At 40.1% G+C, this 13068-nt stretch overlaps 1 protein-coding gene across 1 annotated transcript in view; it reads right to left on the bottom strand.

Annotated features, from left to right (window-relative positions):
* PIR (pirin (iron-binding nuclear protein)) overlaps positions 1 to 13068 on the bottom strand; it is an 88785-nt gene that overhangs the window by 55851 nt on the left and 19866 nt on the right. Inside the window, exons 3-4 of the mRNA XM_012638705.1 lie at positions 6743 to 6826; positions 3272 to 3478 (exon numbers count right to left, since the gene is read on the bottom strand). Coding sequence (XP_012494159.1) covers positions 3272 to 3478; positions 6743 to 6826 — 291 coding nt within the window. The remainder of the gene's footprint in view (positions 1 to 3271; positions 3479 to 6742; positions 6827 to 13068) is intronic.

Raw genomic sequence — 13068 nt, 5'->3', positions numbered from 1 at the left:
AAGGTTAAATAAGATTCGTCAAAAGCTGCAGAACCAGACCATTTAACACCTTCTATAGGAGCCTAATCAAACTATTCTCAAGATGGGTAAACTGCTGCGTCTTGGATCCCACGCCCACGCATGTTACAAAGAGTGGCCCCTAGACCGCAGCCTCAGCAGGCATCACCTGGGAGCCTGTAAAAAATGCATTTCATCAAGACCCTCGGGTAATCCACGTAAGTATGAAAGTCGGAGAAGCACTGGAATGAATGGTCACTAATTCCACTTCCACTCATTACTAACTCCAACTAGATATTTTAGTTGCAGCGAGGGGAGTTGTTGACTCTATATTGGTTATAAATACATTAATCTCTTGAAAGGTATATTCTCAGCCTCAACTCATAATTTAACTTAAAATTATTTTCCTGATGCAAAACAATCTTCGGATGCTTTTTATGGTAGATCTATACATTTTAAGACCCAGTCATTCCTTGGTGAGCAGATATGAAGGCTTCGGATGTGCAAAACTATGTTTCTTATGAGACCTACACAGAAATGGCCAATCGCCCCCCCTCCCCATCTTTACGATGACTCACACTAGTGTCCTTTCTTCAGGGCACGTTAACTACCTTTCTAAATCGCAGCAAATCCATTTAGCATAGATTGCAGACATAAATCTCAGCCCAGCTCCTGCTCCTGCTTGAGTTACCACGAAGTAATCAAAATAATAATAACAGCTACCACTTATGTGGTGTTTACAACGTGTCTGGTGCTATTCTGAGAGCTTAGTGTATAAAAAAAGTCACTTAATCCTCACAGAAACCCTATTTTATGGATGAGAAAACTGAGGCACACAGAGGTTAAGTGGCTTGCTCAAGGCCACACAGCCAGTTCATGGGAGGGATTCTAACCCAGGCATTCTGTCTCCAGAGTCCAAGCCAGTAACCACGGCACCTCGCTGCCTTTTGAAATCCAAATTAATGCTGCCCAAGGTTCCAAGAGGCCTTATTATTAAAATGCTCTCATAATAATGATTTATCATTTACTTAGGAGAATATGATTCACTTCAGAGATTTTACTTGACAAAAAGAAATAATAGAGGCTTGCAGCTACTAAGACATTATTTTACAAAGTTTAAACATCACCTCAGGTCTCTAATCCTTGGTCGTGATTGCAAAACTACATGGTCTGCTGCTTGAAAGTGCTTTAAAATATCCCGATTGTACCTGGAACCAGCTCCAACCTTAAAATTGCCTTATGTTTTATATAAATGAGAAGCAGTTGTAAACTCTAAGGATTCATGATATTGCTGGCTTTGCTTATCTATTAAATCACTGGTCTGATTTCTCTTTTTATCTCCTGACAGCTCAACAATTTTTCTAAATGAAATCTTATGGACAATTTCAAATACACAACTGGGCAAAGTCTTGTGCTCTGGTGGAAGTGGAGGGGGGACCTCCTGACCTCACTACTCACATGGCTCAATATCCCCTGAAGGCATGTCCCCAGAACCCTAGAGTCCTGGGAACACAGAATGAAAAACACCACGTGAGACACAGTGAGCAGCTTCACATCTGCATTAACTCAACTCCCCTTAGACCTCTCTGCCTGATACTACACCCAACCATGTCCTTTGGCCTCACACCAGGAAGACCTCACAGGATCTGAACTCTCCTCTGCGGGAGCTGAAGGGAAGGAAACTCTTTGCAAACAAATGAAAAAGGGCACTCACTGCCCAGTGCTTGGTGAAGTAGAAACAGCTCCCAGCAACACAACAGAGGTTTGTTTCCAACAGCAAAATAAGCAATAGGTCTGCCAGGGGTGTGGACAGCAGTCAGATATGCTTAACGGGGAGCAAACTTTGATTTTTTTCCTTCAATTACTTCTGTTTGCATTAGAAACACAAAGCAAAATAATACATACACTTAGGCATGGCATAGGTAAAGGACTGTGGTTATAGTGCAGGGAAATACAAAAACTGTAAGTCCCAACCGATAGTCATGACCTCTCTGTTAACTATGTGCAATGCATCCCATTGAGTGGCTGGTTAGTAGTCACTGCCAAGCCCTTATCCCTGGGGATGCATATTAAAAAATTAAAATTTACATAAGTTAGTATTTAAAATAGTTTTAAGTGCTGGTTGACCACTGGGAGAATGGCAAAGTAGCTCCCAATATCTTAATGCTCTCAATGCCAGGTGCCATGTGTGGTACTTGATGTCAAGGCCCCAATCAGATCGTCTCGGATCCCTTTTAACCATTTCTGTGCCCTGTACCCCAAAGCTGATGGCCATAACCAATGTCTGTGGGTGAGGAAACATGAAAGCCCAGCTCCCTTGCCCACGGTGGGTCAGGACAACTCTGAGGCATACTGATCCTCCCCGGTCCCCTGCAGGATCAAGTAGAAGCCACTCTCTTTGGACTTTGCCTGAGATGGCACCCTTGCTTGGCTTCCTCCTCTACCTTGTCCTGGTTCCTTTCACGTTTTCCCAGGAGCACTTGCTTAAAAATCACTTGCATAGGAATCCTCATCTCAGGGTCTGCTTCTGGGAAACCCAACCTAAGAGAGCACACTACCCAGCTCACCATTACCTCAGACTGGTTGGTGTGAGGAATCTTAGCCTCTTCAGGAGCAGTTCTGGTGTGCAATTAACACAGTACTTGCCACACCCCTTTCCTCCCACAAATATGTCCGTAATCTTTAGCCTAAGTTTATCTCATTTGATCAAAAAGGTGGGACCCTTACCCTAAACAGTATAAAGTCTCAGTTGAGAAGAATGCACAGGGCATGTTATGTATGGGTTAAATAAATAATGGTCAACTTAATTTTTAAAAATAAACTTTCTATAATATAGTAATGTGCTTCCCTTACTAAGTTGGGCATAAGTCATTTATATAATTCTTTGAGAAGTGCCATTGGTCTTGCTTTTTGATCTTTTTAAAGGTTTGATCTTGCAGTACCAAGGAGCTATAATTAAATGCATAAAATTGTACTATAAGTGAAAGGAATTGGGCTAAATCAGCACACATATTAAGATGTATCTTGAAAATTGCTTTTTGACTAAATTCCATCTATAGGCTTGCTTTCTTATAATTCTCTAACTTTATGGGTTTTCATGCAGCAGAAAAATTTCTGGGTTCCCTTAGGTTGCACTTATTCTGATACTTATGAAGCAAGTGCAACCCAAGGGATGTGAATTATGATAAACCCAATGAGAGTTGGTGACCCAGAAGGGGCCAGCCTTATGTCATGGCACAACTCAGGTTTCATAGACACACATAGCATGGCTTACCTTTATTCCCATGGCTTCTCCAGAAATGACAGCAATTGTCACACCATCTTTACTGGGTTTGGGAATCTCTTCACTTTTCAGTTCCTGGTACTGAGGTTCCACCATCTTCTCTGAGCTCCTCAAATTAACCCACAGTTGTAGGCCATGGGCTGGCTCCTCTGAGCAAGGCATCTCGGCGTGCAGGATGCCCCGGCCTGCAGTCATCCACTGCAAACACCAAACCAACAAAAAGGAAAGCTAACTGTGCCCTCAGCAAGTCTGCAGATGGAACAATTACAACACCGTTGCTAAATAAGGCAGGGACAGGTGCTGCTGTCAGAGTCCCTGGGCATCTGGAGGAATAACAAACATCGATGACGGTTGCTGGAGCCCTTTCTGGTTTTCTAGATGCTTCCTATGCTTCCTCATTTGAAATCAATGCATCAGAACTGGAATTCCTACAAATGGAAGAATACCCTCTTTGATATCCCTGAGTCTTACATTAAGCTTTAAGATAGAGAGTTGCAGGTAGATTTGAGAAAAGCAGGATTAGGCAGGGGAAGAAGCCAACCAGCAGTGCAGTTAAAACAGAGGCTTTAGCCAGTCCTACGTGGAGTTGGGATGAACTTTCAAAATTGTCCCAACTTGAAGCAAGGTGGCCAAGTTTTTACACCTCCACATCAGCAAGCCATTCACTGTGGGCCACCCCCAAGTGGAAAGCACAACTTTGGGAGAGGCAATTCCCTGCTGCAGAGGGCAGGTCCCAGGGAAGGATGCAGCTGTGAGCCTCAGTAGCCAGTATTTCCAGCAGCTGGAGGACACATGTGTGGGCCTAAATACACCATTAGAGGCCCCCAGTATCCACTACACTGTAGATGGCTGACTTGCCTCTCTGCTTACTCAGTTCCGGTAATGGAGTCCTCACTACTTGGAGAAACGATTATTGCCTCCAGCATTGTACATATTCAAGTGTTTGTCTATTTTTTTATTAAAAGCATAGTTGGGGGCCAGTCCCGGACACTAATCTCAGAGTCTGGGGATGAAGGGATGGATCATGTTAGATGTGTTTCCTGCCTGTCTTAGCTTGGGTTCTCCCACAGAAGATCCTGAGCCAAGGACTTAAGTGCAGGTGGTTTATTTGGAAAGTGATGCTGAAAGCACAAGTGAGCGAGTAGGTAAGAGTGAGACAGGCAAGGGAGAAAGCCAAAGAGGAGTGTGAATGAGCAGGTTACATCTGTGAACCCCTGGGGCTCAACGCCACTGGGAACCACGCAGATGCACTTTAGAATTGTTGCATGGAGGAGAGAAGAAGCAAGGGTATTGAGACTGTGATTCCCGCCCCTCACTGTGCAGGAGTTCCCACGGGAGTGTTAAATCCCCAGCACATCCAGGCGGCCCGGCACACGGGCTGGAGGAAGCCCTCAGGCAGGGTGGCTGAGATGTGCTGCTGTGTGCACACATGGGTACCATCACCGCCTAAACTCAAAGGTAGACCAAGGGGCTAGGAGGCAGGCTACCAGCAGCATCTTCCACACAGCCCTTGTGGGGAGAAAAATCCTTAAACGAACAATTACACAAATAATTATTGCTGTTACAATTGCGCTTGGTGCTGTGAAGAATGACGGAGTTCTGTAAGTACGTGAAGCAGTCTGCTCTGTTCAAGGCAGCTTACCTGAGGGTGCAGCCTTCAGGTGAGATCCAAACAAGGAGTAAGAACTGACCAGGGGAAGGGGAAGAGGAAGAGGATTCAGTGCAAAGGCAACAACAGCATGTTAAAAAAGACTTTGAGACAAGAATGAGCATTGCTAGTTCCAAGATCAGAAAGAAGGTCAATGCATATTTTGGAGATTTCTTTCTTTTGTTAAGTCTAAATAGATTTCCCTCTCTCTTCTATTTGAAAAGATTTGTTAAACCTTCTGATGTAGGGGTTGGCAAACTATAGCCTAAGGGTCCAATGCAGCTTGCCAGCTGTTTTTATAAAGGTTTACAGGCACACACACATGCCCATTCGCTGGCGTACTGTCTGTGGCTGCTTTCACGATACAATAACAGGGTTGAGAAGTTGCAACAGAGAACACATGGCCCCCAAAGCCTATTTGGCCACTATAGAAAAAATGTGCTGACCCTGCTCTAATACAAGGTAGATCTAAACACCCTCTCATGCTGCATTTCTTCTGTCTGATGATAGAGAGCTACTGGTGTCCTTCAAAGACATCCTCCAATTTTTAAGCATTTTCCTGTTCCATTGACAGTTTTCTTCATATTTTCAGTACCTTGGTTATCCTTTTTAGATATAAGCTAGTTTGGCAATATCTTTCTTAAAATGGCCCACCTATTGGATTTGGAGGCCCACCCATTTACTAGCTCTGAGCCCATGGGCATCCTTTTTTAAAAATGTCCTTAAATCCCCATTGTCTAGTTTCTAAAATGAGATAAAAAACAGTACTTATCTCAAAGAGATCATGTATATGAAAACGCTGAATAAACTGAAAGCACTATGCAATCATCATCCTAATCAAACGTGAAATTATAATGATAGAACAAGTGTTGACCAGCACCTCACATGGATGGCAGCTAATGCAGCCCGATGGTGCGGATGGCAGAAGTCACCACGAGCTACCATGATCAGGACACCTCCAGTCATCATATCTACCCTTGCAGGCAGTCTCCATTTCACACTATGCTCCAGTGAGAGATTACTGTTGCCTTTTCACCATCACTCTTTGTTCTTTTGGTTTTTTGTCTTTAAATTCAATGAACATGAGTTCATTGAAATAACATGATTCAAATATGTGCATTTATCATTCCACTATATATGTGTGTGTGTCTCTCTGTGTGTGTGTGTGTGTGTGTGTGTGTGTGTGTGTGTGTATAAAATCCCAGAAAAGTACTTGATATAGAGTTCAGACTTACAAAACTGGAAAAGATGATCCAAACATTTTGGGAGATTTTAGTTGTAACACGTCTCAGACAAACTAGGATGGTGGAAGAGTTTGGGTCATTGTCTTAAGTGACAACACCTAACTCTGCAAATGAGTTGGAAGAGAAATAGCAAACTGTCTCAAATGCAGCAGAGAAGTCTAGAATGAGGAGAATGAAACAGTCACTGAATTTGCCAACTGGGACATCACAAATGATCATTACCTGAATGGCTTCAGTAAAGGTTTTCAAGTGATATGCTGAGAAGCTAACCCTAATTTCAGTGAGTGGGGGACAAAATGGAAGATGAGAAAGTTGAGACAGTCACTCTGTTACTCTTTTGAGAAATGTAAGAAGACTAGATGGAAACTAAAAAGTGAAGGGTTAAGGAAAATGTGAAAGAGGAATACAAGAGACCTGTGCAGGTTTCCAGGCTGAGTGGAAGGATTTGTAGAAAAGGACAGGTCAAGGACATAATGGAGAGAGGGTAGAAAGGGTGAGTGTACTAGAATTGGGACCAAGCATGCACACTCAAACACTAAACCACCAACAATTCTTTGTCCTTGGCCATACCTGCAGGTCTCCTGGGTTCATTTTACCAACGTGTCCACAGAAGTCTTCATGGGCCATGCTGCCCCCTTCCAGGAGGTAAGATACCTATAAAAAACAAGCAAAAAATAGGTCCTTTGCCCATTTTTTAATTGGGTTATTTGGGGGGCATTGTTGTTATTAACTTATATGACTTCCTTGTATATTTTGGATATTAACCTCTGATTGGATAATATAGTTTGCAAATATTTTTTCCCATTCTGTGGGTTGCCTTTACATTAAAAAAATGGGCAAAGGACCTGAATAGACATTTTTCCAAGGAAAACATATAAATGGCCAACAAGTATAAGAAAAGGTGTTCGACACTGATAATAATAATGAATACTTGAAACTTGCTGAGAGAGGAATCTTCAGTATTCTCACCAGACACACACACACAGGTAACAATGTGAGGTGAAAGATATGTTAATTAGCTAATATGTTAATTGATTCCACAATGTATATTTATATCAAAACATCATGTGGTCCACCTTGAATATATACAATTTTTTTATTTCAGCATATTATGGGGGTACAAATGTTTATGCTACATATATTGCCCTTGCCTCCCCTGAGTCAGAGCTTCAAGCGTGTCCATCCCCCAGACGGTGCACATTGCACCCATTAGATATTTATATACCCATCCCCTACTCCCCGCTTCCATCTGCCCGACGCCCGATACATGTTATTCCTATATGTGCACTTAGGTGTTGATCAGTGAAACCAATTTGATGGTGAGTACATGTGGTGCTTATTTTTTCATGGAATATATACAATTTTTACTTGTCAATTATACCTATTTGTCATTGTCCTTTGGCTTTCCTGTCTTGAAGTTTCACATTCATTGAAACAATAAAGGTGGATGGCTGTGAAGAGTTGTGTTTTTTTCCACAGAAGGTTTGTTGAGGAAAGTTTCAGGAGCAATTAAGACAGTAGAGCAAGCTGAGGGAGTGAATCTCAGTGACAGGAACACGCTAGCCCATACAACAGTCATTGAGAGAATTTCAAATAGGTGCCCCTTCCTCCCAGCAGGTGTAGCCCTGAGCATGCCAGAGTTCACAGCCCGGTGAAAGGAGTCCCCTTCACCTCCTACTTACCCCCTCAGCCCCACAGAATGATGGGCCTGCTATGGTAGGCCCTGGGGCGAAGGGTGAAAGAGAGACAGCCCCTGTCAAAACAGCAGGGTCCCTGTTTACACAGGTGTGTGGGATGACATACCTCAGGTCTCCACACCTTCCCCAAAAAAGCTGATTCAGGGAAATCCAAATAAAACGTATTTCTGACACCAGGCACACAAACTCACTGGGTGCTCAACGAATATTTATGACATATGTCAAATATTTAATTCATAAATTAAAGCGAACTTTTCCAGGGGCACGTCCATACTAAATCTAAAAATCGAAAGAAATTCTGTGCTGTCCAGTCGAGTAACCACTAGCCACGTGTGGCTGTTTAAGTTTAAATTAATTAAAATTACAGAAAATTAAAAATTTAGCGCCTCAGTTGCACCCACTACATTTTGAGTGCTCAAAAGCCCCATGTGGCTAATGGCTACCATACTGGATAACACAGATTATAAACTATTTCCATTTTCACAGAAAGTTCTATCTGACAGCATGGATCTAGATAAAATGAATTTGAAAATCAGCAGTCAGCTATGGTAGGCATTCCGTGTGGACAGAAACACTTCCCCAGGATGTTTTGCAATCACAGTCCCTCTTGGTAGAATGAGATGGGCATCAAGTCTTAAAAGCAAAAGAAAATGGTTCCCTTCTCATTTCATTATTCTACTAAAAGAAAAAACCAAGCAACTCTAAAATTCTCATTTTAAGGCTATTGTGATTACCCTGCCAAACAAAGATTAAAAAGACACCAAATACTTAGCAAGAATTCTAAATTGCCTCAGGGACATGGTAACATTGTTATTTGAAATATATGATTTAACACTTAAAGCTTTAAATGTGTATATGTAAAATACAGGCTCTTTTTGTGTAATCTATTTGTATTCTACAATCCATTTCGCTCATTTTGTACACATTTGTGAAATTCATCTGTTAACTCCTACAAAAATTACCATTCAGCCTAAACGGTTCCGAAAGGTGTGTGTAAAACCATGTTTACCTGCAAACCATGTGTGGCTCCCCACCTCAGGCTTAAGGGCAACAAGTTCTAACATTTACACTATTGGATAAATTTTTTGCACATTAGCTATCCCAATGTCTTCTTTAAAGCTTAGTGTGTTTAGCCCTTTTAGTCTTAAAAATTTCACTTCAAAATTTTATTGACCATTATCAAATGAATGACCCAGAAAATGCAGTCTGTGATTAAATCCTAACATCTCTTGTAACTATGTAGCCAGACCGAATTTTTACTCAGAAACATTCAACCAAATAAAACAATTTAAATCAGTATTTTAAAATAAATAATGCTTTTACCAACAAATCCCTAAAACCACAAAAAGAAACAGTGAAAATATTAAAATATTTAAAGAAAGTAAAACAAAAATAATATGCCCAAGAGGTAAGAGAAAATATTTATAAAGTTCTCAGCATATACATTAGATAACAAAATTTACACTAACAAAATGATTTCCTCTGCCGTACAAGAACTCATCAAATATGTCAAGGCCAGATTGTTTTTGTAGTCTATGTTTTTGCTTTACCGTAAGGTATATAAAGTAGAGCTAACTAGTCTTTTTTAATATGAAAATTCAAAAAGTTGTTTTATAAATTATAAATGTCAATGGTTATTTACCATTTTCCCTCTACATATGTGTATTTGGGAAATGATCGTAAGGTATCAATTCATGGATATAAAACCTATGATACAGTAATTTTAAAATAATAAATTAAGAAGGATAGTTCACCAAAAACAATCATTTATTAATGCATTGAACAAAATATTCGCTGAAGTCCTACAATGTCTTAATACCATATTGAGAGATTTTTTAAAAAGGGGGAAAAGACAGATACAGTAACTGTCTTCAGGAAGCTTATATTCTCACCGGGGAAGACACACAGGAAGTGGGATTGGTAGATTTGAAAGCAGAAATGAAGTTTGCAGAGCCGAGCCCCCCCCACCCCTTTCTCTTGGGATGCAGCCTGCCCACAGAAAGCAAGTGTCCTCTTTGCTCTTTGCGCCTGTGTCTCACCCCATGGTGTTGGTCTGCAGGGGTCCAGCACAGCTGGCGAGATCGAAATCTGCCTAATTTTCAGGCACAGTATCCAGAAGGCCACCTGCCTGCAGATATAAGCCACCTTCTCCAATATCAGCTTGATCAGAAATAAATGTATATTTTTGTCTGCTATCTTTCTTACTCTTTTATCTTCACAATTGGCTGAGAATTCAGGCTGGGAAAACAGGCCATTATTTACTATGCCTTCTAATACCCAAATTAAAGGCAGTAAAAGATCTGCTACTGTCATGCTGTTGAAGGTTTATATTGTAGCCTTATGTAATAATAAACCCTCTCTTCTTCAGTTAACTTTATCAGATGCCAGTTTTTGAAACCAAATACTTATCCGGCACTTACTACAGTGCAAATCAGGACTGGCCGACATGAGGACTCTGTTTCATTCTGCAGAACAGTGTCGTTGAGGTACACTGGGTACCGCACCTTTACCCCAGCAAGTGGCAGGCAGATGGCTACAGAATTAGAGGTTCTAGGTTTGAAGTCTAAACCCCCAGCTAGGAACCTGCCATGATAATGGTGACAGTACGACATAGGCACAGGAATAGATGAGAACCATTTTCATGGGCAATTAATATATAATATATAACAGCAACTTCAAATCAATGTGGCAAGGATGCACTTTCCAATAAATGACATTGGAACGATTAACTGACCCTATAAGAAAAGAGAGTAAGCCCCCAGTGTATATAAAAATGTGTTCCGAATGGATGAAGGATTTAAATGCAAATGATACACTTCTAAGATTTAAATCTAAGGAGGCAAACAAATACAAAATGTCTACACAAATCTATTCTTTGCAATGTTTATTATAATAGTATAAGACAGGGACAATCTAGATGATGGCTTAATAAGGAACATTTAACTAAATTATAGTGTAGCCATGTAAGAGAATACTATGCAACTGTTAAAAAGTGATGTAGATCTTTATTTATTGACACAGGATAATGAAATATTATTTAATTGAAAAAGCAGGTTACAGAACAGCAATTCTATTTAAAGGAATCAAATGAAACAATGCATTTAAATAGGCTCATTTAAATAAATTTGTATCCAGGCGTGTTAGTATGCATGGAAGTGCCCAGATGAACACACATCAAAATGTGAACAGTGGTCGCCTCCAGATGGTAGAATTTCAGGTGTGTTTTATTATCTTCTTTCCATTTTTCTGATAGCTTGAATTTTCTGCAATCAGTAATTTGCTTTCTTATAATTGAAATGACTTTTTTAGTTTGGAAAAAAATTAAGATGCTGCTAATCAGTGGATGAAAATAAATGATATGCTTTATTCTACATAGACACTGGTGAATATCTGTTCCCTGCTTAGGTGAACGGGGCAGTGAGACCTAAGAATCAGAATAACTCCAAACTACATGTGAGGACAGTGTAGCTCCAACTATAACATGTGTTACTGGGTGGAACAGACCTTTAATGTCTATAGCGGGCACTCATGTCAGAATAGGAACAAAGCACTTAGGATCCAATACAAAGCTTAAATATTTAAGGGAAAAAATGAAAAGCTTCCAACTTTTAAACAACCAATCAAACTATAAGGAGTGGTGTCTAGAATCTCTTTTCTTGTCCCGCTACACATGTATTTTTAATTAAAATAATTGCATAAGAAAGTCAATTCCATTCTGTTTGGGCCGAAGTTTCCCTTTGGGTTCTCAAAGAAATCCCTTTCAAATCATATGCTTTTCCATCCCCAAATATTTTTCAATTATCCAAGCCTAAGGGCTTTTGTGTTGCTAACCATCTAAAAATGTCAGGCAACTTTAAAAAGTAAATTGTGGTGAGCATGACTCATTTCAGGATGAAAATTTAAGAGGACACCAAGAGACAGTGTTTTTGTCAAATTTGATTTTAGCTAGCAATTTCAACACTGTTTTGTAAAAGATGGAGAAGACTGTTATCCCCTTTTTTCCTCTGCCCTTGCAGTGTGGACATCCTCTTTTCCCAGGTAATACAAGAATAAACCTCAATTCTTCCATTCTAAATACTATAAAGTCTGAATTAGAGAAGTCTGTTCAATGAGGTTTTACTGAATGCATAATGGCTACCTTTTACTACTTAAAGCAAAAGGCATACTTTCAGCCGTTGGGGAGAAAAATCAGAGACCAAGGAAGCCACTTGCCTTTTATTTACTATAATCTTCTATTTTATTTATGTTATTTATCTATCTATCTAGGTATTTATTTATTTATTTTTGCTAAGTGCTGTAAATGCTAGACTGGGGACTTACATATAAATTAATGTCTGGGGAGGATTTTTTTTAAAAGCTGAAGCAGTACTTCTGAAAGTTGACACAATCCAGATGATTTTTCAGGGCATTACATAATCACAAACACCTGGAGAATTGTCGTGGGTGGTTGACGAATTGTGAGTGTTATGTTTAAACTCAAGAGTTGCGTGTGTCTAATTAAGAAAGAAATTTGTAATCTGAAACAGGTGTTTTCTCAAAGCACTTGCTGTGCTTCTTGGTCCTGCTTCCTCTTTCCTCCTTCTAGTCCACCCCACGGGGCTTTACTAAATATTTGTGCTTCCTTGTCGGTTTTTATTTCTTCATGTGTTTGTGTTTTGGAGGAAGAAGGATACAAATACACAACAATGATGAAAGAAAAGTGTCAACTGCCGTGTGAAATTTAGGAAAAGTGTACCTCAAAGAATTATAAATTAATTCTGAAGAATCAACACAAGAGATAACATAGTTTGTTGTTTCAGGCTGGTAGAAGGCAGAGTGTGAGCACTTCATTCAGTGTTTGGGAATAAGATGCAAGATCTGTTTATGTTACATATAAAGATTAGACTACAGGGAAAACTTTGTTTTCCTTTAATTTCCACTTGCCCTAAACTGGTAGTTTTTATTCCTACTACTAGCTGGTTAGGAAAAAGAGAAAAACAAAACAAAAACATGAGTGAAGTCATGGCCAATAAGAGATGCCAGCACGGAACATATTGCGTAATAGAAGCTGCTAACTAGTCTTCAAGGATACGACATTATGTTTCAATACATACCATTAAGGAGCCACGTTATTTCACAAAAATATTCTAATGACTTGAGCAGAAAACTGGAAAATCACCCCATTAAATTGACTCACCCAATCCCAACCCCACATACACA

This window comes from Propithecus coquereli, unplaced genomic scaffold (genome assembly GCF_000956105.1).
Source record: "Propithecus coquereli isolate 6110/MARCELLA unplaced genomic scaffold, Pcoq_1.0 Scaffold132, whole genome shotgun sequence".
In the NCBI taxonomy this organism is placed as follows: Eukaryota; Metazoa; Chordata; class Mammalia; order Primates; family Indriidae; genus Propithecus; species Propithecus coquereli.
This window is presented reverse-complemented; position numbering and strand designations above follow the sequence as displayed.